Source organism: Prionailurus viverrinus, chromosome A2 (genome assembly GCF_022837055.1).
Source record: "Prionailurus viverrinus isolate Anna chromosome A2, UM_Priviv_1.0, whole genome shotgun sequence".
In the NCBI taxonomy this organism is placed as follows: Eukaryota; Metazoa; Chordata; class Mammalia; order Carnivora; family Felidae; genus Prionailurus; species Prionailurus viverrinus.
Window position 1 is genome coordinate 91,951,065 of NC_062562.1, and position 25,760 is coordinate 91,976,824.

General features: G+C 34.6%; 1 protein-coding gene across 4 annotated transcripts in view; it reads left to right on the forward strand.

The window, feature by feature from the left end:
* Positions 1-25,760, forward strand: part of RUNDC3B (RUN domain containing 3B) — a 154,971-nt gene that overhangs the window by 85,471 nt on the left and 43,740 nt on the right. For all 4 annotated transcript variants that reach the window (XM_047842025.1, XM_047842043.1, XM_047842036.1 and 1 more), the window contains 2 exons: positions 7,515-7,683; positions 8,534-8,691. In XM_047842025.1, coding sequence (XP_047697981.1) covers positions 7,515-7,683; positions 8,534-8,691 — 327 coding nt within the window. The remainder of the gene's footprint in view (positions 1-7,514; positions 7,684-8,533; positions 8,692-25,760) is intronic.

A 25,760-nucleotide genomic window follows, 5' to 3' on the forward strand; every position in this document is an offset into this window, starting at 1 on the left:
CAATATCACTCAGATATTTACACATCTATTTCCCACTTCTTCTCGAAAATCCAGCTTAATACCCTCTTACTGATGAAGACTTCATTGAACTTCCTACCTAAAATAATATTCCTACCCATGCTATGCCTCTTCCCTCCTTTATTTTCTGCATAGTGACTCTTGCTATCTAACAGGTGGTATATTATTTGTTTATCTCCTCCTACTGGAATGTAAACCCTGAGAAAGCAAGGACTGTTATGTTGACTCACACTTAAATCTCAGTGCTTTAACAGTACTTAGCATAAGAATAGACATGCAATAAGTAGGTGTTTTGAAAATTAAATGAATATCTTCTAGTTTTTGTCATGCTCATTTACAGGATTAAAAATAGCCCTCTGAAGGAGATGATACTTTAAAATTTCAACAAGATAAATAGTCTGAAGATTTTATGGTCCATTATTTCCTTCTTTTTATATCCTTATTAAAAATAAGTGCTTAATTATTAGAGGTAAAGGAATAAAGAAGGTGAGTGATAAGAATTTTTAGTCTGTTTAACAATTATAAATAATAAAGCATTATATAGGTTTTCGGTAAAGGAAAACTATTTTTCCTTTTATATCATTGCCTCAATAAAAATTTTAAAAATATTTTGCTCTTCAAAATATTGGAATGTTCCTGAAATTCTTAAGTATCATTTTCCCACCAAAAATATTGCAGAACTTCTGTGTCCTTCAGAATAAGAGATACTTTTGTGAGTTTCAGCTTTTCATTGTCCATGGCCTATAATAACTAAGTGTTAGCAAAACATATAGGTCATTCATGACCTGGCATCAATATACCTTCTTAGCCATTCAGCTTTTTTAGACAGCTGTAGTATTATTAGTCATTGAAATGTTGGGAGGCAATGTAAAATTGTTTTAAAATTTTGTAATAGAATACCAGTTTCCCTTACTAGGGCGACCTTGAACAAACTACTTTTCTCTTATTCTTACTGTCTTCCATTGTTGGGTGAATCTGTTAAATAGTAGAGCAATACCTCATGGAATTATCATGAGGATTAATGAGGTAATGTATACCTTGGAATCATTGTATGTAAGTATTTATTTTCTTCCTCGTCCTTACAAGAAAGTTCCTTATTGCTCTTTGCTTTCTACTTTTTAAATTAAAAAAAAATTACTATTTTAATTTCATTGGTAGTCCCATTAATCATTACAATTTTCTATTGTTGATTCAGTTTTGGTAAATTATATTTTATTAAAGTAAAACAAAAAACATGTCATGATGTTCAGAGATTTCTTTAAATATCTTTTAAAATCTCTTTTCATTTCTGTTATGTTACCTTTTGCCTTTTGTGTTCATAGCCTTTTATTTTGGCTTAATTTTGAAATCATTCTTGCCAAAGCATTTTGTCAGTTTTGTAGATTTTTTTTTCAATTTTTGTTGAGAAATAATTGGTATACATCACTGTAGAAGTTTAAGGAGTACAGAATTAAGGTTTGATTTCCATACATTGTGAAATGAATGACTACCACAGTAGGTTCAGCTAACATCCATCTTCTTATATAGATACAATAAAAAGAAAAGAAAAAAAAGGAAAAAAAACTCTACTTGTAATGACCACTCAGGATTTATTCTGTGAACTTTCTATATTCATACAGCAATGTTATTTCTTGTCGTCATGTTATATATTACATCCTTAGTACTTAGTTATTTTATAACTGAAGTTTGTACCTTTTGACCACTTTCCTCCTATTCCCTTTCCCTTTCTTCACTTCTTCCTCCCTCTACACTCTGTGTCTGGTAACCACAAACCTAATCTCTTTTTCTACAAGTTTGTGTTTTTGTGTGTGTATGTGTTTTCTACATATTAATGAAATCATATAGCATTTGTCTTTCTCAGATTTATTTCACTTATTAGCATAATGCCTTCCTTCAAGGTCCATCCATGGTGTTGCAAATGGCAAGATTTCATATTCTGTTGTATACCTGTACCATGTCTTTTCCATCCATTCATCTACTGATGGATAGATTGTTTCCATATCTCAGCTATTATACATAGTGCTGCTATGAATGTAGGGTGCAGATATCTTTTCAAGGTAGTGTTTTGTTTTCTTTGGATATATTCCCAGAAGTGGAATTTCTGGATCATATGGTACTATTTTTAATTTTTTGAGGAGCATCCATACTGTTTTCCATAGTGACTGTATCAAATTTACAATCTCACCAAAAGTGAACAAGGGCTTGCTTTTCTCCCTATCCACACTAGCATTTGTTATCTCTTATCTTTTTGATGATAGCCATTCTAACAGGTGTGAGATGGTATCTCATTGTGGTTTTGATACTCATTTCCCTAATGACTAATGATGTTGACCATCTTTTCATGTACCTGTGACCCTTTCATATATCTTCTTTGGAGAAATGTCTATTCATGTCCTTAGTCCATTTGTAATTGGATTATTTATCTTTTTGTTATGAAGTTCTCTGAGTTCTTTATATATTTTGGGTATTTACTCCTTATCAGATTTATGATTTGCAAATATTATCTCCTATTCAGCAGGTTGTTTTTTAATTTTGTTGATGATTTTTTTCTACTGTGCAGAAGGCTTTTAATTTGATGTTGGCCCATTTGTTTACTTTTGCTTTTGCTTTTATTTGCCTTTGTTTTTGGCCCCAAATCTGAAAATCATTGTCAAGATTAGTGTCAAGGAGCTTACTTTCTGTGTTTCCTTCTAGAGTCTTACAGTTTCAGATTTTACATTCAAGTCTTTGATCTATTTTGTTGAGTTGATTTTAATGTATGGTATGTGTAAATGGGAGTCCAGCTTTATTATTTCACATGTGGCTGATCAATTATTTCAACTCCACTCATTGACCAAACTGTTCTTAACTATTGAATATTTTTGGCTCCTTTGTCATAAATTAATTAAATATGTTTGGGTTTATTTTTGGACTCTATTCTGTTCCATTGATCTGTGTTTATTCCAGTATAATTCTATTTTGATTGCTGTTGATTTGTAATGTATTTTGAAATTAGTAAGTGTGATGCTTCCAGGTCTGTACTTGCTCCGGACTGCTTTGGCTACTCACTGTGAGTGATTACGTAGATTTTCTGATTGTTCTACTTCTATGAAAAATGCCATTGAATTTTGATAAGGATTGCATTGAATCTTAGGTTGCTTTGGATAGTATGGTCATCTTAACAATATGAATTTTTCCATTTCATGAGCACAGAAAGAATGTCTTGAAATTTATTTGTGCCTTTTTCAGTTTCTTTCATCAGTGTCTTACGGTTTTCATTGTAGAGATCTTTCAACACTTTGTTACATTTTTTGCAAGGTATTTTATTCTTTTGATGTAAACATAAATGGGATTACCTTCTTATTTTCTCTTTCTGATATTTTGTCATCAGTATGTAGAAACACAGCTTATTTTGTATATTGATTTTGTAGTCTCCATGTTGACTGAATTCATTTATTCTAACAGCTTATTGGTGGCATCTTGAAGGTATATATATATATATATATATATATATATATATATATATATATCATGTCATCTGCAAATAGTGACAGTTTTACTTCTTCCTTTCCAATTCAAATGTCTTTTATTTCTTTTTCTTACCTAATTGCTCTGCCTAGGATTTCCAATACTTTGTTGAATAGTAGTGGTGACAGTCGGTATCCTTGTCTTCTTCCTGATGTTAGAGGAAAGGCTTTCATCTTATTACCATTGAGTATGATATTAGCTGTGGGCTGGGTCATATATGGCCTTTATTATGTTGAGATATGTTTCCTCTATACCCAATTTGTTGACAGTTTTTATGATCTTTTCTCTTTCAATACTCAAATTTACTTCTTTTAAGTACATAAGGCCCTTGAATTACTCCTTTAGTTGTACCTTATGTTTGATAAATTATTTTATATTTTAGTTGTTTTAAATTAAATTTCCGTTATAATTTTGACCAATGAATATTTGAAGTATAATTTTTAATTTTCAAACATTTTCAGGGCTTTTGTTATAGTTGAGATTAGTGAGTATGGTTCACATAATAATAGTTTCTTGAAATCTGCTGAAAAATGGTCTAGAATTGGTCAGTATTCCAATGATTGGGGCCTATGCTCATTAGATTATGCTTGTTAATGGTTGTTCTAGGAGTATGTATCCTTTCTTATTTTTCTCTGCTTCATCTCTTTCATTGAGATGATGAATTCTTTCACTGTTATATTTGATTTGTCAGTTTTTTCTTGTCATACTTAAAATTTTTGCTTTCTAGTTTTGAAGCTGAGTTAAAACATGCGTCTAAGGGAGGCAAACCATAAGAGACTCTTAAATACAGAGAACAAACTGAGGGTTGCTGGCGGGGTGTTAGGTAGGGGGATTGGCTAAATGGGTGATGGGCTTGGGGCGCCTGGGTGGCGCAGTCGGTTAAGCGTCCGACTTCAGCCAGGTCACGATCTCGCGGTCTGTGAGTTCGAGCCCCGCGTCGGGCTCTGGGCTGATGGCTCAGAGCCTGGAGCCTGTTTCCGATTCTGTGTCTCCCTCTCTCTCTGCCCCTTCCCCGTTCATGCTCTGTCTCTCTCTGTCCCAAAAATAAATAAATGTTGAAAAAAAATTTCTTAAATGGGTGATGGGCTTTAAGGAGGGCACCTGTTAGGATGAGCACTGGGTGTTATATGTAAGTGATGAGTCACTAAATTCTACTCCTGAAATCATTATTACACTATATGTTAACTGACTTAGATTTAAATAAAGTTAAATTTTTTAAAAAAAAAATTACCAAAACTAAAAAAAAAAGATGCATCTAAGTTTTGAATTCTTAGGTTTTCCTGAAATAATGAATTTTTTTATCACTATGTAGTAGCCATAAATATGTAGTAATTTTTTATTCCTTAAAATCCACTTTGTCTGATATAAATAGAGTCCCACCAATTTTTTAGGTATTTTTTTAGTGTATTTTTATCTTTTTTTAAACCATATTTCATCTTAACTGACATGCCTTCCATTGTAAATGCATCCCAGTTCAGAGATATTACTAAGTGAGAAAATGGTTTGACAGCAAGTAAAATGTCATCAGTTGTATGCTGTATCCTGATTTCAGTATGTTAATATATGAAAAAGCATACAGCAGGAAGGTATGAAATGGAGCACTTCTAGCCTTTCTATATCCTTATTTTTAAGTGTATCTTTTTAAAGTACTATTTAATTAGAAAATTTTTAAAAATTTCCATTGTAGTTGACATGCAGTGTTATATTAGTTTCAGATGGACAGTGTAGTGACTTAGAAGCTCCGTATATTGCTCCATGCTCATCAAGATACACTTAACTGGAATTTTAAAAATCTAGTCTAAAGGCTTTGTCTTTCAACTGAGGTGATTAGGACATTTACTAATAAATTTAGATTGGTATCTACTGTTTTACTCTTTGTTTTGATTCTGTTTTTTTGAATTTCTTTTTCTACCTTCTCTCTCTTCTTTCTCCCTCTTTTTGTATTGATTTTTTTCCTCTCCCCCCCCATTTTATTTCTTTACTAGTTTACAAGTTATATACTACTCTTCTTTTATTGCTACTTCATTAATTTTAATATGCATATTTAAAAGTTAAAGTCTAAAGTTAATACTTTACTATCTCTCCATATAAATGAGGACTTTGTATTGTTTTAACTCCACTCGTTTTCATATGCTACTACCATCCAGAATCTTAGGTCTCTCATTGATGTTTTTAAAATTCCACAAAGCAGAAATCATTGTTAGTGTTTCATTGCTCTCAATATTTGTTCAGGTTTACCCATAAACTTAAAAATTTCTTTGATCACTGTTTCTTCTTAGATCATTGTCTTTTTCTTGGAGTATGATCATTAGAAGTTCTTTTAGGAAAATTTATTCGTGTAACTCTCAGGTTTTAGTTTTCTGAATATGTGCTTATACTGCCCTCTTTCTGGGAAGATAATTTTGCTGGATATGCTATCCTGGAATAGCAGTTATTTTTTGCTTAGCATTTTGAAAATCTTTAATTATTTCTTCATAGCTTCTACTAATTCCCTCTTCAATTCTATCTGCTTGTTGGCTCATCCATTTAATTTTTTAATGTCAAATATAATTTTTTACAAGTTCTATTTGTCTATTTTTCAAAGCTGGAGCTTTATTATCAGCCACTGCTTTATTTTCTCTGGTCCACCAAAAGCCTTGGCTATGTTAGGCAAATTTCCTCTGGTGTGTGTTTATTTATTAGTTTGTTTCCTAGATCACTGACTGAGGGCATCTTCTTGGTAGTTAGGACCTTTCTTTATGTGGAGGCCTGTGACTCATATTGACAACATACTTGGACCCCAGACTTAGAAGACCACATATGCAAACACGGATCACAGAGAATGGAATGTATATCTTTCTTTGATACTTATACTGTTTTCCACCATTATATCTATGTTACCCCATGAAATCATGATTGCTGACCTGGATTTCTTTTGAGTCATATTTTCTGGGTGTGCTTTCCATCTCTTTAAGGTTAGTTGTTCTGTATTCATATGTATCTTGTAGACAACTTATTGTTGGTTCTTATTTGTCTTAATAAAATTAAACATTTGGCTTTGTTACTGAATTTAACCCATTTAAGATTTTTATAACTTATTTTGTATGAGGGATTATTCTGCCATCTTATTTTTTGTTTTGAATTTACTGCATTTTCTTACTTTGCCCCTCAATTTGATAGATCACAGGTTGTTTTAATACTTTGAAGATTATGCAGAATATTTTTATGCTGTTCCTCTTATGTTACTATCATTGCTTATATTTTGAAATGTACTTTTATCTGTTCCTCTTTGAATATAACATCTCCTCATTCTTCTTTCTAAACCAGACATCCATTTTAGCACACTTCTTCATTTAGTTTCTTCGTTTTTTTCCCACCTTATTCTGTCCTCTTCTACCATAAAGATGTCATTAGAAATTTTAGGTGTGGGTTGTAAATGATGTTTTCTCTGCTCTACTTCTGTTTCTCCTACTTCATCCAATGGAAGATGCCTAGGAATACCTAGTTTTTCTGAACCTTTTATTATTTTTGCCAACACTGAGCTCACCTTGAATACTGCCCTGTTATACTCCCCCCGATGTTAGGCTGGTAGTGCTGTTTGTCTGCCCTACAGTGGATATTGGATAGGCAATGAACTACCTATGACAGTGGAGAAAAAATAGCTAGAAAGTTCTTCCCAACACATTTGGGGTTTGTGGTTCTCTTCTCTGGAAATCTTTTCTCTCTCAGAATGTTCTCACAGTTTTTATGTTAATTCCTTAGGTCTATAAACCTCAACTGAATTTCCGTAACATCTCAAGGCTTAACTCTGTGAGAGGGAGTCAGCAGCCTATGCTAGCTGTCTTTTTTTTTTTTTTTCAGGAACTAAAGTCTTTATAATATCATTTTTATAACTGTATATGGAGTGCTAAATATTTGCAGTTTGCTCACCAGTAGCTTACAAAATATGGAAATATTTCTTAACAGAGTGGAATATATTAACTTTATTTAAAAAATTTTAACCTTCCCAGTTCTGATAGTATCAGCAGTGACGAGGAAGAACTGAGGACTTTGGGAAGCAGTGGTAGTGAAAGCAGCACTCCAGAGAATGTCGGGCCTCCTTTCATCATGGATGAGAATAGTTGGTTCAACAAGTGTAAGAGAGTTAAACAAAAGTATCAGCTAACCCTGGAACAGAAGGTATTTATCAGTTGCCAAAAGTCACTTAATTTGATTCTCATTATAGCGTTTGGACTGTCACTGCCAAAAGATTGACCCGCTGCTACTTCCTTTCTGTTCTTGAATTCTCCTCTTAATTAAAAATCAGGCATAGTTTTAAAAGAGGCTTCTGTTTGTTCAACTTCTAATTTTATGTTGTAATATAAAAATAAGCCATTTAGGGGCTCCTGGGTGGCTCAGTTGGTTGAGCGTCCCATTCTTGATCTCAGCTCAGGTCTTGATCTGAGGGTCATGAGTTCAAATCCCACGTTGGGCTCCACATTGGGTTCCACACTGAGCTCCATGCACGACGTGAAGCCTACTTAAAAAAAAAGAAAGTAATTTATTGTTTTGTGTGCAGTTTCATTTATATGTTTGAGATTTTAACATTTAGTAGAATAAAGATAAAACAAATACTAAGCAAAAGAATTCTATATTAATATCATTCGACATAGACCTTAAGGCAAAAGCACTATTAAATAGACTAAAGAAATACATTGCCTTTGAAAAAAAGTAACAGTTCACCAGAAATGTATAACATGGTGGAGATGGGTAAAATGGATGAAAGGGTCAAAAGGTACAAACTTCCATTCTTCTTATTGCAGCAAACATATCTGATTGAACTTCAGAGAAGGGCTTTAAATGATGGAGAACATATGTTAAATTTTCATATTTAATTAAAAGGATTATTTTTTTATGATTTAATCAATAATGTTTTGAGATTGTTTCATTACAATATGGAAAGAATAGCATTTAAGCTACTCAACATTTACTTTCAAGATATATATTAGGTTTTTGCAGTTGCTTTATCTCAATGATACTGTATTTTCAGGGTTATCTTGAAGAACTCTTACGACTTAGAGAGAACCAGCTGTCTGAATCTGTCTCCCAGAATAAAATACTGCTTCAAAGGATTGAAGATTCTGATCTGGCCCATAAACTGGAAAAGGAACAATTAGAATATATAATTGTGGAGCTTCAAGATCAGCTGTAAGTGAGCTCCTTTTGGAAAAATATTGGCAGTGTATAAACATAAGAAAATGTCATGTTTTGACATAGGATTCAAATTCCAAGAAGTCTGATTGCTTGCTATTAAGTTCTTTTCCACTTACTCTTTTTTAAAAGTTTACTTTTCTTATTTTAAAAGTAATCCGTGCTCATTATAGATAGATTACAAAATATAGAAAGAAAATAAAAATTACTTTCAGTTGTGCTACCCAGAGTCAACTGCTATAACTTGGTGTATATTCTTTCAAATGCATAAACATAATTTTTTAAAAGTGTTTAGTTAGTTAGTTATTGGTTGACTGATGATTGGTTAAAAAAGATGGTATATAAGACCAGTACCACTCAGAGTATAGTGACAGTGCAGTGTTTGTTACCTGGCTGTCCCAGAATATCACTAAGCACAGTTTAGGAGAGCTTTTCCATAGCAGTACTTTTTTTTTTTTTTTTTTGATGAAGAAAGCTGTGTATTGATCTACATTCTGGTACCAGCTCCTTAAATTGTCACTATTCAAAGCACTTGTACTGATCATACCATTTTGTCAAACTTGATTTTATTAATTATTTGTTTATGGTGAAAATCTTGTCACATTAATATTTAATCTTAAAAGATGATTTAAAAGTTTTTTTTTGAAATAATTTCAAAATTTCAGAGAAGTTGCAAGGAGAGCACAAAGAATTCCCATAGGGCATTTCTTAGATTTACCAATTTTCAACACTTGCCACATTTGCTCATAATTCTGTCCCTCTTGCATACCTCATAACTTTTCCCCGTAATACTTCAGTTGTATCTTTCCTAGGAACAGAAATATTCTCATATATAAGCATAGTTCATCTATCAACTTAAATTTAATTCAGTACAGTACTTTCATCTTACCCATAACTCATTTCAATTTCATTAGTTATCCAAATAATGGCTCTTATTGCAGCTTTCTTTTTTCTGGTACAGGATCCAGTCCAGAATCATGTTTTTCATTTGGTTGTTTGCTTCTTTAGTCACTTTTAACCTAGAAGAATTTCTCAGTCTTTGTCTTCCATGAGATTATTTCTGAAGAATACAAGCTAGTAATTTTATAGAATGTCCCACAGTTTGAGTTTGTTTGCTTTTTCTCATGATCAGAATGAGCTCATCAATTTGTGGATGCAATATTACATACATAGTATGTCTGTCAGTGCTGTGGATATCATATCCAGAGGTCCATGGAGCCTGTTGGCCTTTTTTTAGTGATACTAGTTTTAATCATTTGGTTAAGATGTTTTTCTCTCTGTATAGTAATTATGGTTCCTTTTAATTAAAGGATGTTACATATTTTGCACAGAGATCCTTTGAGAGCTAGTCAAAGTGAAAGATGATTTTTAAGTAAAAATTTTTTATTAATAAACATAAAACTTTAATGCTTTCTAGGAATTTGTATCTTGATGAAAAGAATTATGTTCACATATTATTTATTTTTTTCCTAATATTTTAAAGAGAGTTTGTCGTTTGGAGTATTACTCATTGAGGGGCAGATTAATACCTTCCATAAGTCCTCACTTCTATAAGTGGGGAGAAAAATATCAAGAGCCAAACAATATGGATTTCTAGTTATTTCTGTACCATTAAAAGATTAAAAAGATAATTTAATTTTTCATTTGCAGGTGATGCTGGTAGTCTGTCTTAATGGTGTTAACTTAAAAAATAATTGTGAAATCAGTTTTTATTTTATCAAATATTTTCATTTGAAGAATTAAAATGTATCATTTATTGTACTTTGGATAATTTAAAGGAAAAGATTCTTATGATTTGCCTCCCTCTCTGTTTGAAACTATTTTTTCCCCTTCCCTCCCCCCATGATCTTTTCTTAAAATTCTCAAGTTCCACATAAGAGTGAAAACCATAAGAGACTCTTAAATACAGAGAACAACCTGAGGGTTGTACGGAGGGAGAGGGGATAATGGGTGACGGGTATTGAGAAGGGCACTTGTTGGGATGAGCACTGCATGTTGTATGTAAGCGATGAATCATGGGAATCTACTCCCAAAGCCAAGAGCGCTTTGTATATACTGTATGTTAGCTGTATGTCATACAGTGTATGACAGTGTATTATATTTAAAAAAACAAAACAGTAAACAACAATCAAAAAAGGAAAAGACTGAAACTTTTTAGTTTTAAAAAAGAATCTAAAATACAGTTTTATGTATGATAAAAGAGTGTCATTGATACTTAAAATTGTTTTTAACGCCTTTAAGGAGATTTAAACTAAATATTATCAGAGCAACAAATAAATAATGAAGGCCAACAGTCAGAATTAGGCTGTTTTCTTGACTTTAGGGTTAAAGATTTACTTTCACATAACATGGCTACAATCTTAGCCAGGTGTAAATTGCTGTCTTAAAAGATTCCTTTGTGCAAAAACCATTTACAAGGATACTGAATAGAAGAGTAAGATACATTCCTTTGAGAGTCTTCACAATTCACTACATCAACTGAATCATCTCTCAGGTACTGAATACTCTGGGCATTTTTGTGGTTGTAGAGAGAGTGGACTTTTTTTCCTTCTTTTCTTGCTGAGATTTTTGTCAACAGTTAGGAGGGCCTGCAGTGAAAGCTGGGCATTTAAATTCTCTTTGTTAATCCTGAGAAGATAATAGTGGCCCTGAGAAGATTAAAATTTGTGATGTGTAAAGGAAAAGGTCAGGAGAGGGGTTTAAATGGATTATGTAGAATGTAATATTTGCTTTCACGTTATGTTAATTATCTTTTCCTGGTTGATTTAAATCCTTTGTCACTTACCTTATTCTTTTTATTTTTATTTTTATTTTTTCAACGTTTATTTATTTTTGGGACAGAGAGAGACAGAGCATGAACGGGGGAGGGGCAGAGAGAGAGGGAGACACAGAATCGGAAACAGGCTCCAGGCTCTGAGCCATCAGCCCAGAGCCTGACGCGGGGCTCGAACTCACGGACCGCGAGATCGTGACCTGGCTGAAGTCGGACGCTTAACCGACTGCGCCACCCAGGCGCCCCACCTTATTCTTTTTATATATTTCTCAATGCGTTGAGAAATATGTGTTTGGTGTGTTTTTGAATAACTATTAAAATATGGTTTAATTTGTCTCAAAAAATGTGAACAGTCTACAGTTTTGGCAATAGAATTTAAGAGTGACGTAGTAGAGGAGCATTCTAAAGCTTTCCTGCGTATGTGGACTGTGTTCAGATACTGGCTTTGTATTTGCCCGTTACGAGCTCAGTCTTAATGTCCTGTATCCTCTGTCTCCTTATCTATAAACTGGAATTGATATTTACCTTGTGGATTGCTATGAGTATTAAATGCTGTTGTATATAATATAGTTAGAACAAACAAAACATTCAATGATTATTCCTCTATTTTGGTCTCTAGAAACTTTAAAATCTCCTTTAATAAATACACCTGGATAAATGGTAAATTTAAAATATTTTACTTTATCATGCCCAGATGCTACACATCAAACAATGAGTTTGGACTTAGATTGTGTTATCCCCAAGTTTCAAAAAATTTGCTTTTCAGATCTAGTTTTTAAATGGCATTTGGATTAATATTTATAATCATAATATAGGTTTGTGTATATTGTGAGGAAGGCATTCATGGCCCCTGAAGATTTTACTGGTATCAACTTTAACTGCAAGTCTTTTCTTCATTGATCTCTGATATATTACTAATTTGGATTATTTTGGATTATTAGGCTTTGACAAAGATATATTTGAGTGATTACATTTATGGTGGTAGAGTTTAAAAGTATTAAATAATTTTAAATCTCCAAATAATGATTGGAAATAATCCTATCATTTCACTGAGAATACAGCATCATTCTAGGTTTTTATTCTGATAGTTTTATTGAAATCTGTGGTACACATTTATTTAAATGACTTTTAACTCCATTTTACTTCTATATTAAACTTCATTAAATAAATACAGTCTTAATGTATCAGTTATATTTTGAATCATATTTGGAAAGTTTCTCATAATATTATGAAATATATTGGTTTTGGCCTTATAAAAAACTTACTGTCATATTATTTATGCTGATTTGTGGAAAACTTTTCATTTTTGTATTTAGTTTTTTTCAGTAAGCACTTATTTAAGTGTATACTTCTGTACTTGAGAGTAATAGAATACAGAGAAGAATAAGACAGTTTCTCTGTACAAGGACATCATAAGCTAATCAAGTGGACAGATTGACATCATTGGTCACATTGTTAATTGAAGAATATCCTACATGGGAGGAAAGCTTTGTCCTCAACCACAGGTTTAGATATTCAGATCGATGATCTCTTGTACAAATAACTCTTTGTAAAACACTCATTGCAAGCCACAGGAGTAGGCAGCCTCAGAACAGTGTACATTATTAGTTCTTAGAGGATATATTAATTCTTACAGGATATTGTTGACTTTCAGAAGAAAATGTTGATGCCCTACTTAGTTACCAGTGAAATGAAGATTTTGTTCTTTGTTTTGCTTTCTCTCTTATTTTGAGAATATGATGAACTTGTTATATATAATCACTTCTGTAATGTGAATTAACTCATATAGGATTCACAAACTAGGATGTGAAGTCCTTATAGCAAAGAAATCACCTTGAGTCATAGTTGATTTTTCCTGAGGTTACTGTTTCTCAACAAGAAACATGAATGGAATGCAAAAATACCAATATGGGCACATACTGCAATGCACCAATAGATGGCACTCTCTCACTGTAGTACTCTTTCATCATGCATTCCTTTGGTTCAGTTGAACTTTATCTTGAAGATGCTCTTTTTGTCCTTACCCAGGTTTGTGCATTCTATCGTTGCCTTCTTGGCAAGCCTTAACCTCAGCAGCCTCAAGCCTTCTTTCCACCCTTTTCTCTCAAATGGCTTTTACTTTGTTGTTAAAGTTGTTGTAAAATGATTATTATGTTTCTTTACTTAATGGGAATTTAACCAATATTTTAAATCTGGTTTGGAATTTTGTTAGAAATGTCACTGTTTTTTTTAAGTGTGTTATAGTTAGAAAGTTGAATAGGTTTTGAATTGTTAGCTCCTACCTCTGTTTTACCCGTAAGGCTGGTTATTTCCAGTGTGATATTTCAGAACACTTTGTTTTATTTTGTTTCTGTGTTATAGCAGAAACGCCCATATTCAGTGTGCTTCTATAGCTTGTAATTATTTTAGTTTTGATGATCATGTTGTCTCATCTTTGTCTAGTGGAAACCTCTTTATATTCATGTTTTGTGGCCTTCACTTTCTTTGATCTTTAGGGCTCTCTGCACAGCTCTTCTAACCATTAGCATAAAATTCTGCATTCCTGAAGCCATGATATATTAAATCTTTCATTTTCATGATTAGAGCCTAAGATTTTCTCCATGTGCCATGTCACAAATGGCAGTGGAGGGTATCCTAAGAATTACAGCGTATCTGACAATAAGTGATAAGTGGAAAATAAAACAAAGGTTTACTGCAGTACCATTAAGATTTTTGTTAGACTCACTCTCAGAACTTAACTCATAGCCATGGGCTTCAAATGTATTCCCTTATTAAAATTAAAAGTTCCTTCAATATCAGGAGCACTTGGGTGGCTCAGTCAGTTGAGTGTCCAACTTTGGCTCAGGTCATGATTTCATGGTTCGTGAATTTGAGCCCCACGTCGAGGTGGCTGCTGTCAGCACTGAGCCCGCTTCAAATCCTTTGTCCCCCTTTCTTTCTGCTCCTCTCCTGCTAACTAAGCTCTCTATGTCGCTCAAAAAACAAACATAAAAAAATTTTTTTAATTGTTTCATATCACTCATCTTTGGGGTTTCTCAGAAGTACTTGGAATCGCAGATATTAAATCCTACGTGCCAAGGGTCATATGCCTTATATGTCCAGCTGCCAAAGTAACTCTCATCATGGGCATCAGCATAGCCTCTGAGGTAAATGAGAAAGAAGCAGGGTAACGGAGAGAAGATAACCCTCAATTTTGGAGACACAAGCTAAAGGATCATGTGAACAAAATAATAGCTTTGAATGACTAATTACTGATATCAAAATAGAGTATAGAATTCTAGATCTTTTATAAGAACTTGTAAGTAACAGCAGACTTGAGCCTAATCTCTGAAAGGAAGGAAAAAGACCAAACTGAAAATCTTCTCTTTTTGTCTCTTTTGTTTAAAGTCATAAATGTTACATTCAGGGCTCAAAAGAATGTGGGATCTCATTTTTAAAGCCAGGATAATCTCTATTTACAAGGAATCTTAAGGATTTGAGAATAGAAGTGGAGGGAATCATTGGGAACACCAACACTTTAGGAAGAAGGTACCTCCCCCGACAAAGACCAAGAAGGAACAGCCAGATAGTTATGTGTGGAGTTGTTATTATTTCACAGGAGAAAAAAAAATATATTCACTTAGGGAACATTAACAAATACCACTGCCTGGACCCCACCATTGTAGAATCTCATCTCATCGATCTGAGAGGAGATTAGGGTATCAGAATTTCTTAAATGCTTCCTTAGTTACTTCAATATATAGTCAGGGTAGAGAACCACTAGACTAGAAGTTTGTTGTGGTGTTTAGCAAAGCACAGTGATATTTATTATGCTCTGAACAGCAATTTAATTGCTTCCCTAAACATTAAAGCTACCTAGATATTTTGTTATTTTAAGCAAGAAAGATACAGTGGTAATTAATTTCTAATAGTTTTAAAGTAGAATATATTCTGTATTTGCTATTCCCCGGAAGATTAAATTCTTTTTCAAGATGCCTTTTTTGAAAAACTCTGTGTTGTCCTTTGGATTAAAAAAAGTGAACCATATGGGGCGCCTGGGTGGCGCAGTCGGTTGGGCGTCCGACTTCAGCCAGGTCACGATCTCACGGTCCGTGAGTTCGAGCCCCGCGTCGGGCTCTGTGCTGACGGCTCAGAGCCTGGAGCCTGTTTCGGATTCTGTGTCTCCCTCTCTCTCTGCCCCTCCCCCGTTCATGCTCTGTCTCTCTCTGTCCCAAAAATAAATAAATGTTGAAAAAAAAAAATTAAAAAAAAAAAAAAGTGAACCATAGCTTATTTTGACAATGATCAAATTTACTTGTTTTTATAGTTCAATATTTGTTTATCCTGCTGACATTTATTGAGCCCCTCTTCTATCCTAGGTGCGTGGCTTGGTGCTAAGAAAACAGAAATAAATTTGTTCTAGTTCCTGTCCTCATAGCTCTTACAGAGGCCACAGACCTAGAAACAATAAGAGCAGTAAAATGTCACAAGTGCTATGATAGAGGTGTGTATGGTATACAGTGGGAAACAAAGGAGAAAGAACTGGGAAGGATTGAAGGTGGAGTGCTTACACTAATTCCTTAAAGTGGCTTTGACGTTTGATAGATGACGGTGGGAAGAGACAGACCTCCCAGGCAGAGAAAACAACAAAAGCAAAAAGAGATTAAAGCATCCAGCAAATATAGGAAACTGTATGCTAGTTTCTTACTCAAACATAGAAGGCAAGTGTGTATGTAAATGTGGCCAGGTGAGAAATGAGTTTATATTCCATGTTAAGGAGTTGTATGGAGTTACCAGTATCACATCAGATCAGATTTCCATTTTAGAATGACAAACCTTTGAAATAATATTTTCTGATACATAAGCACTTACTGAGTACCTATGTTGTTCTAGGAACTATGCTAGGTACTGAAAATTTAAATGTGAATACGATAATTATGAGGATATCAGAATTGACTAAATTATATCTAAATGATGTGAGGAGTGTATAGGAACGTGTATATATATGTACAGTAATAAAAGTATGTGCACTTTACAGAAGTAGCACAGGAATAGTGGTCCAGAGAATGCATCACTAAGATATTGATGTTTGAATAGGGCTTTTCAGGAGTTAAAGTGACCAGGTAAAGGAAGGAAAGGAAGGTTTTTCTAGATAAAGGGAAGAGTACATATGGAAACATGGGTACAAAACATGAGGAAGATCAGCATAATAAAATATTAACCAAGGTATTATTATTAGAAACAAATAGTTTTTCTGGAAACATTGAAATATCTTTTATTGTGACTATTTATTTTTATCTGAGATGAGTCTCTATTAAAAATTAAGATGCCAAACAAACAAAGAAAAAAAAAAAGAAATAAACTGAAAAACAGACTCTTAACTATAGAGGTTTACCAGAGGGGAAGTCGGTGGGGAGGTGGGTGAAATAGGTGAAGGGGACTAAGATTGCATTTACTGTGATGTGCACTGAATAATGTATAGAATTGTTGAATCACTATAGTATACACCTGAAACTAATGTAACAGTGTGTTATAACAGTATGTTAACTCTATTGAAATTAAATGAAAATAGGGGCACCTAGGTGGCTCAGTTGGTTAAGTGACCAACTTCAGCTCAGATCATGAACTCTTGGTTCATAAGTTTGAGCTCTGACAGCTCAGAGCCTGGAGCCTGCTTTGGATTCTGTGTCTCCCTCTCTCCCTCTGCCCCTTCCCCACTCATGCATGCACACTCTCTCTCAAAAATAAACAAACATTAAAAAATATTTTAGGGGCACCTGGGTCCTCAGTCAGTTGAGGGTCCGACTTCAGTTCAGGTCATGATCTCACAGCTCGTGGTTTGAACCCCACATCGGGCTCTGTGCTGACAAAGCCTGGACCCTACTTCAGATTCTGTATCTCCATCTCTCTCTGCCCCTGCTCCCCACCCCTGCTCACTCTCTGTCTGTCTCTCTCAAAAATAAATAAAAATTTTAAAAAATTACAAAATATTTTTTAAATTAAAAATAATTTAAAAATTTTAATTAATTAAAATGCCTGTAAAATAGTTCACATTATCAGAGGAGAGGGGTAAATATACCCTTCTTGTTTTTAGTTTTTTAAAATTCCATTATAATTAATGCACAGTATTAAATTAGTTTCAGGCATACAACAAAGTGATTCACCAATTCCATACATTATTCACTGCCCATCACTATGAGTATATTCCTAATCCCCTTCACCTGTTTCACCCATTTCTCCACCTCTCCTTTAGCAAATGACAGTTGGTGCTCTATATTTAAGAGCCTGCTTTTTGTCACTTTTTTCCTTGTTTGTTTTTTGTTTCTTAAATTCCACTCGTGAGAAATCATATGGTATTTGTCTTTCTCTGACTGATTTATTTCACTTGGCATTCTATCTTCTAGATCCATCAGTGTTGTTGCAAATGGCAACATTTCATTCCTTTTTATGGCTGAATAGTATTCCAGTGTGTGTGTGTGTGTGTGTGTGTGTGTGTGTGTGTGTGTGTGTACGTACATACACACCGTATCTTCTTTATCCATTTATCTATCCATGGATGGTTCAGTTGCTTCCATAATTTGGCTACTGTAAATAATTCTGCAATAAATATGGGAGTGCATATCCTCTTTTCGTATTCTTTGGATAAATACCCAGGAGTGGAATTACTGGATTATATTGTAATGCTATTTTGATTTTTTGAGAGACCTCTATACTGTCTTCCACAGTGGTTGCATCAGTTTGCATTCCCACCAACAGTGCCTGAGGGTTCCTTCTTCTCCACATCCTTAGCAACACCTGTTGTTTCTTGTGTTTTTGATTTTAGCCATCTTGACAGATGTGAGGTGACATATTGTGGTTTTGATTTGCATTTCTCTTATGATTGGTAATGTTGAGTATCTTTTCATGTGCATATTGGCCGTCTACATGTCTTCTTTGGAGAAATGTCTGTTCATGTCTTTTCATTTTTAATTTGATGATGATGATGTTTTGGTGTTGAATTTGATAAGTTCTCTGTATATTTTGGATACTAACTCCTTAATCAGAGATGTCATTTGCAAATAACTTCTCCCAATCAGAGGGTTATCTGTTTGTTGTGTTGATTGTTTCCTTTGCTGGTAAAAGATTTTTATTTTGATGTAGTCCCAGTAATTTTTGCTTTTGTTTCCCTTGCCTCAGGAGACATATCTAGAAAAATGTTGCTGTGGCCGATGTCAAGAAAATTACTGCCTGTCCTCTCTTCTAGAATTGTTATGGTTTCAGGTCTCACCTTTAGATCTTTAATCCATTTGGAGTTTATTTTTGTGTATGGCATGAGAAAGTGGTCCAATTTCATTGTTGTGCTTTAGCTGTCCTGTTTTCCCAACATCATTTGTTGAAGAGACTTTCCCCCTTGCATATTCTTGCCTTCTTTGATGTAGATTACTTGACCGTATAATCATGGATTTATTTCTGGACTCTGTTCTATTGATCTATATGCCTGTTTTTGTGTCAAGACCATACTGTTTTGATTATTTCAGCTTTGTCGTGTAACTTGAAATCTGGGACTGGGATATCTCTAGTTTTGTCCTGCTTTTTCAAGATTGCTTTGGTTATTCTGGGCCTTTTGCGGTTCCATACAAATTTTAGGATTGTTTGTTTTAGTTTTATAAAACATACTGTTGGTGTTTTGATAGAGATTGCATTAGATCTATAGATTGCTTTGGGTAGTATGGACATTTTAACAATATTTGTTCTCCCAATCCATGAGTGTGGAATATTTTTCCACTTTTTTGTGTCATCTTCAGTTTCTTTCATTGGTGTTTGTTTTTGGAGTACAGGTCTTTCACTTCCTTGGTTAACTTTATTCCTAGGTACTTTATTATTTTTGGTGCAAATGTAAATGGAACTGTTTTCTTAATTTCTCTTTGTTCTACTTCATTATCAATATATGGCAATGGAAGGGATTTCTGTATATTGGTTTTGTATCTTGATACCTTACTAAATTGGTTTATCAGTTCCAGCAGTTTTTTGGTGGAGTCTTCACTATACTATACTATACTATACTATACTATACTATACTATACTATACTTAGATATTTTACTATATGCTTAGTATTTGGATATACTATGCTATACATAGTATCATGTCATCTGTAAATAGTAAAAATTTTCTTTTCCCTTACCAATTTAGATGCCTTTTATTTCCTTTTTGTTGTCTGATTGCTGTGGCTAGGACTTCCAATACTATGTGGAGTAAAAGTGGTGAGAGTGGGCATCCTCGTCTTGTTGTTAATGTTAGGGGGAAAGCTATTTTTTTTTCCAAAGAGTATGATGTTAGCTGTTGGCTTTTCATAGATGGCCTTTATTATGTTGAAGTATGTTCCCTCTAATCCTACTTTGTTGAGGGTTTTTATCATGAATGAATGTTGTACTTTGTCAAATGTTTTTTCTGCATCTATTGAAATGATCATATAGTTTTTATCCTTTCTCCTATTGATGTGATGTATGTATCGTTGATTAATGTGCAAATATTGGACTACTCTTGCAACCCAGGAATAAATCCCACTTGATCTTGGTGAATGATTTTTTTAAAAAAATATATTGTTGAATTTGGTTTGCTGATATTTTATTGGGGATTTTGCTTGTATGTTCATCAGAGATGTTATACTGCAGTTCTCTTTTTTAGTAGTGTCTTTATCTGGTTTTGCTATCAGGGTATTGCTAGCCTCATAGAATGAATTTGGAAGCTTGCTTTCCTCTTCTATTTTTTGGAATAGTTTGAGAAGAATAAATATTAACCCTTTTTTAAATGTTTGATGAAAATGTTTGAAGCCATCCATTCCTGAGCTTTTGTTTGTTGAGAGGTTTTTGATCATTAATTCAGTTGCATTACTGGTAGTTGATTTGTTCAGATTTTCAATTTTTCCCGATACAGTTTTGGGAGGTTATGTTTCTAGGAAGTTACCCATTTCTTCTAGGTTGTCCCAATTTATTGATGTATAATTTTTTATAATATTTTCTTATAATTGCTTGTATTTCCATGGTGTTGGTTGTCAATTCTCCTCTTTCACTTCTGATTTTTTTATTTGAGTCTTCTCTTTATCGCTTGCTCTCTCTGTCTCTCTTGATAAGTATGGCTAAAGGTTTATAAATTGTGTTGATATTTTCAAACAACAAGTTCCTGATTTTATTGATTTGTTCTACTGTTGTCTTTTTAAAAAAAATTCTGCTATAATCTTTATTATTTCCTTTCTTCTACTTGTTTGTTCTTCTTTTTAGCTCCTTTAGGTATAAGGTTAGGTTGTTCATTTCAGCTGTTTCTTGCTTCTTGATGTAGCCCTGTGTTGCTGTAAACTTCCCTCTTAGAACAGCTTTATCTGTATCCCAGTGATATCGGACTATTGTGTTTTCATTTGTCTACATGTATTTTTTGATGGCCTTTTTCATTTCTTATTTAGTAGCATGTTATTTAACTTCCATGTATTTGGTTTCTTTCCTGATTTTTTCTTGTGGTTGATTCTAGTGTCATAGCAGTGTGGTTGAAAAAGATGCATGGTATAACTTCATTCTTTTTGAATTTTTTGAGCCTTGTTTTGTTGCCTAACTTGCCTAACATGTGATCTATTCTGGAAAATGTTCCACGTGCACTGGAAAAGAATGTATGTTCTGTTTTAGGATGGAATGTTCTGAATATACCTGTTAGATGTCATTCACAGCCACTGTTTCATTTTTCATTTTCTGTTTGGATGATCTATTCATTGATGTAAGTGGGGTGTTAAAATCCCATACTATTATTGTATTACTATTGATTACTCTTTTTACATTTGTTATTGGTTGCTTTATATATATGGGTGCTTTCATGTTGTGTACGTAAGTATTTACAATTGCTACATCTTCTCTTTGCATTTTTCCTTTTATGATTATGTAGTGTCCTTTTTTGTCTTATTCCAGTGTTTGTTTTAAAGTCCAGTTTTTAACTTTTTTTAGCGTAACCTCTGCATCCAACATGGGGCTTGAAGTCACAACTTCAAGATCACGAATTGCATGCCCTACAGACTGAGCCATCCAAAACCCTTAAAGTCCATTTTGTCCAATATAAGTATTGCTACCTCAACTTTCTTTTATCTTCAATTTGCATGATGTTTTTCTGTCCCTTTACTTTTAATCTACATGTGTCTTTAGTTGTGAAATGAGTATCTTGTAGGCAACCTATGGATGGGTCTTGTTTCTTTACCCATTCTATCACTGTATGTCTTTTGACTGGAGCATTTACTCCAGTTACATTCAAAGTAATTATTGATAGGTATGTACTTAATGCCATTTCATTGCTTGTTTATGATTATTTTTGTAGTTCTCTATTCCTTTCTTCTCTTGCTCTCTTCTTTCATGGTTTGGTGGATTTCTTTAGTGATATACTTTGGATTCCCTTCTCTCTATTTTTTTTTTACAGACCTATTACTAGTTTATGATTCTGATTAGCATTAGGTTTATATATAAAATCTTATGCATCTAGCAGTCTAAATTAAGTTGATGTTTGCTTCAGTCTGAACCCATTGTAAAAGCACTACATTTTTATTCCCCTCCCTCCCTCACAATTTTACAAATAGGGTGTCATACTTTACATTCTTGTATTTTGTGAATAACCCTTACCGATTTTTATAGATATACTTAATTTTACTACTTCTGTGTTTTCTACTTTTCTTACTCCTACTTACGGTCTTTCCACTCCAAGAATCCCCTTTAACATTACTTGTAAGGTTAGTTTAGTGGTGAGAATTCCTTTCACTTTTGTTTGTCTGGGAAACTTTTTGTCTCTTCTTCTATTTTGAATGATAACCTTGCTTGACAGCATATTCTCAGCTGCACATTTTTCCCTTTCAGCGCTTTGAATATATCATGCCACTACATTCTGGCCTGCAGAGTTTCTGCTGAAAAATCCGCTGATATTTTTCTGGGGTTTCCCTTGTTTGTAACTATTTTCTCTTGCCGCTTCTAAGATTTTCTTTTTATCACTACCTTTTGCCATTTTAATTATTACGTGTCTTGGTGTGGACTGCCGTGGGTTGATTTTGTTGGAGGATCTCTGTCTCCTGAATCTGAATTTTTGTGTTCTTCCCCACATTTGGGAAGTTTCCAGCTATCATTTCTTCAAATACATTTTCTACCCCTTTTACTCTCTATTCTTCTGGGATCCCTGTAATGCAGATGTTATTATACTTGATGGTGTCACTTAATTCCCTTATTCTATTCTCTTTTATTTGCTTTTTTTCTCTATCCTGTTCTCCTTGATTGCTTTCCATTACACTGTCCTTCAGGTCACCGATCCATCCTTCTGCTTCCTCTAGTTTACTCTTTATTCCCTCTACTGTTTTATCTCTCTTTTTTTCAATATATATAATTTATTGTCAAAATTGTTTCCATACAACACCCAGTGCTCATCCCAAAAGGTGCCCTCCTCAATACCCATCACCCACCCTCCCCTCCCTCCCACCCCCCATCAACCCTCAGTTTGTTCTCAGTTTTTGAGTCTCTTATGCTTTGGCTCTCTCCCACTCTAACCTCTTTTTTTTTTTTTTTCCTTCCCCTCCCCCATGGGTTTCTGTTAAGTTTCTCAGGATCCACATAAGAGTGAAAACATATGGTATCTGTCTTTCTCTGTATGGCTTATTTCACTTAGCATCACACTCTCCAGTTCCATCCACGTTGCTACAAAGGGCCATATTTCATTCTTTTTCATTGCCCTGTAGTACTCCATTGTGTATATAAACCACAATTTCTTTATCCATTCATCTGTTGATGGACATTTAGGCTCTTTCCATAATTTGGCTATTGTTGAGAGTGCTGCTATAAACATTGGGGTACAAGTGGCCCTATGCATCAGTACTCCTGTATCCCTTGGGCAAATTCCTAGCAGTGCTATTGCTGGGTCATAGGGTAGGTCTATTTTTAATTTTCTGAGGAACCTCCACACTGTTTCCCAGAGTGGCTACACCAATTTGCATTCCCACCAACAGTGCAAGAGGGTTCCCATTTCTCCACATCCTCTCCAGCATCTATAGTCTCCTGATTTGTTCATTTTGGTGACTCTGACTGGCGTGAGGTGATATCTGAGTGTGGTTTTGATTTGTATTTCCCTGATAAGGAGCAACGTTGAGCATCTTTTCATGTGCCTGTTGGCCATCTGGATGTCTTCTTTAGAGAAGTAGCTATTCATGTTTTCTGCCCATTTCTTCACTGGGTTATTTGTTTTTCGGGTGTGGAGTTTGGTGAGCTCTTTATAGATTTTGGATACTAGCCCTTTGTCCGATATGTCATTTGCAAATATCTTTTCCCATTTCGTTGGTTGCCTTTTAGTTTTGTTGGTTGTTTCCTTTGCTGTGCAGAAGCTTTTTATCTTCATAAGGTCCCAGTAATTCATTTTTGCTTTTAATTCCCTTGCCTTTGGGGATGTGTCGAGTAAGAGATTGCTACGGCTGAGGTCAGAGAAGTCTTTTCCTGCTTTCTCCTCTAGGGTTTTGATGGTTTCCTGTCTCACATTCAGGTCCTTTATCCATTTTGAGTAAATTTTTGTGAATGGTGTGAGACAGTGGTCTAGTTTCAACCTTCTGCATGTTGCTGTCCAGTTCTCCCAGCACCATTTGTTAAAGAGACTGTCTTTTTTCCATTGGATGTTCTTTCCTGCTTTGTCAAAGATTAGTTGGCCATACGTTTGTGGGTCTAGTTCTGGGTTTTACTATTCTATTCCATTGGTCTATGTGTCTGTTTTGGTGCCAATACCATGCTGTCTTGATGATGACAGCTTTGTAGTAGAGGCTAAAGTCTGGGATTGTGATGCCTCCTGCTTTGGTCTTCTTCTTCAAAATTCCTTTGGCTATTCGGGGCCTTTTGTGGTTCCATATGAATTTTAGGATTGCTTGTTCTAGCTTTGAGAAGAATGCTGGTGCGATTTTGATTGGGATTGCATTGAATGTGTAGATAGCTTTGGGTAGTATAGACATTTTGACAATATTTATTTTTCCAATCCATGAGTAGGGAATGTCTTTCCATTTCTTTATGTCTTCTTCAATTACCTTCGTAAGCTTTCTATAGTTTTCAGCATACAGATCTGTTATGTCTTTGGTTAGGTTTATTCCTAGGTATTTTATGCTTCTTGGTGCAATTGTGAATGGGATCAGTTTCTTTATTTGTCTTTCTGTTGCTTCATTGTTAGTGTATAAGAATGCATCTGATTTCTGTACATTGATTTTGTATCCTGCAACTTTGCTGAATTCATGTATCAGTTCTAGCAGACTTTTGGTGGAGTCTATCGGATTTTCCATGTATAATATCATGTCATCTGCAAAAAGTGAAAGCTTGACTTCATCTTTGCCAATTTTGATGCCTTTGATTTCCTTTTGTTGTCTGATTGCTGATGCTAGAACTTCCAACACTATGTTAAACAATAGCGGTGAGAGTGGGCATCCCTGTCGTGTTCCTGATCTCAGGGAAAAAGCTCTCAGTTTTTCCCCGTTGAGGATGATGTTAGCTGTGGGCTTTTCATAAATGGCTTTTATGATCTTTAAGTATGTTCCTTCTATCCCGACTTTCTCAAGGGTTTTTATTAAGAAAGGGTGCATTCGAGCCCCGCGTCAGGCTCTGGGCTGATGGCTTAGAGCCTGGAGCCTGTTTCCGATTCTGTGTGTGTCTCTCTCTCTCTGCCCCTCCCCTGTTCATGCTCTGTCTCTCTCTGTCCCAAAAATAAATAAAAAACGTTGAAAAAAAATTAAAAAAAAAAAAGGGGGCGCCTGGGTGGCGCAGTCGGTTATGCGTCCGACTTCACCCAGGTCACGATCTCGCGGTCCGTGAGTTCGAGCCCCGCGTCAGGCTCTGGGCTGATGGCTCAGAGCCTGGAGCCTGTTTCTGATTCTGTGTGTGTCTCTCTCTCTCTGCCCCTCCCCCGTTCATGCTCTGTCTCTCTCTGTCCCAAAAATAAATAAAAAACGTTGAAAAAAAAATTAAAAAAAAAAAAAGAAAGGGTGCTGAATTTTGTCAAAGGCCTTTTCTGCATCAATTGATAGGATCATATGGTTCTTATCTTTTCTTTTATTAATGTGATGTATCATGTTGATTGATTTGCGAATATTGAACCAGCCCTGCATCCCAGGAATGAATCCCACTTGATCATGGTGAATAAGTCTTTTTATATGCTGTTGAATTCGATTTGCTAGTATCTTATTGAGAATTTTTGCATCCATATTCATCAGGGATATTGGCCGGTAGTTCTCTTTTTTTACTGGGTCTCTGTCTGGTTTGGGAATCAAAGTAATACTGGCTTCATAGAATGAGTCTGGAAGTT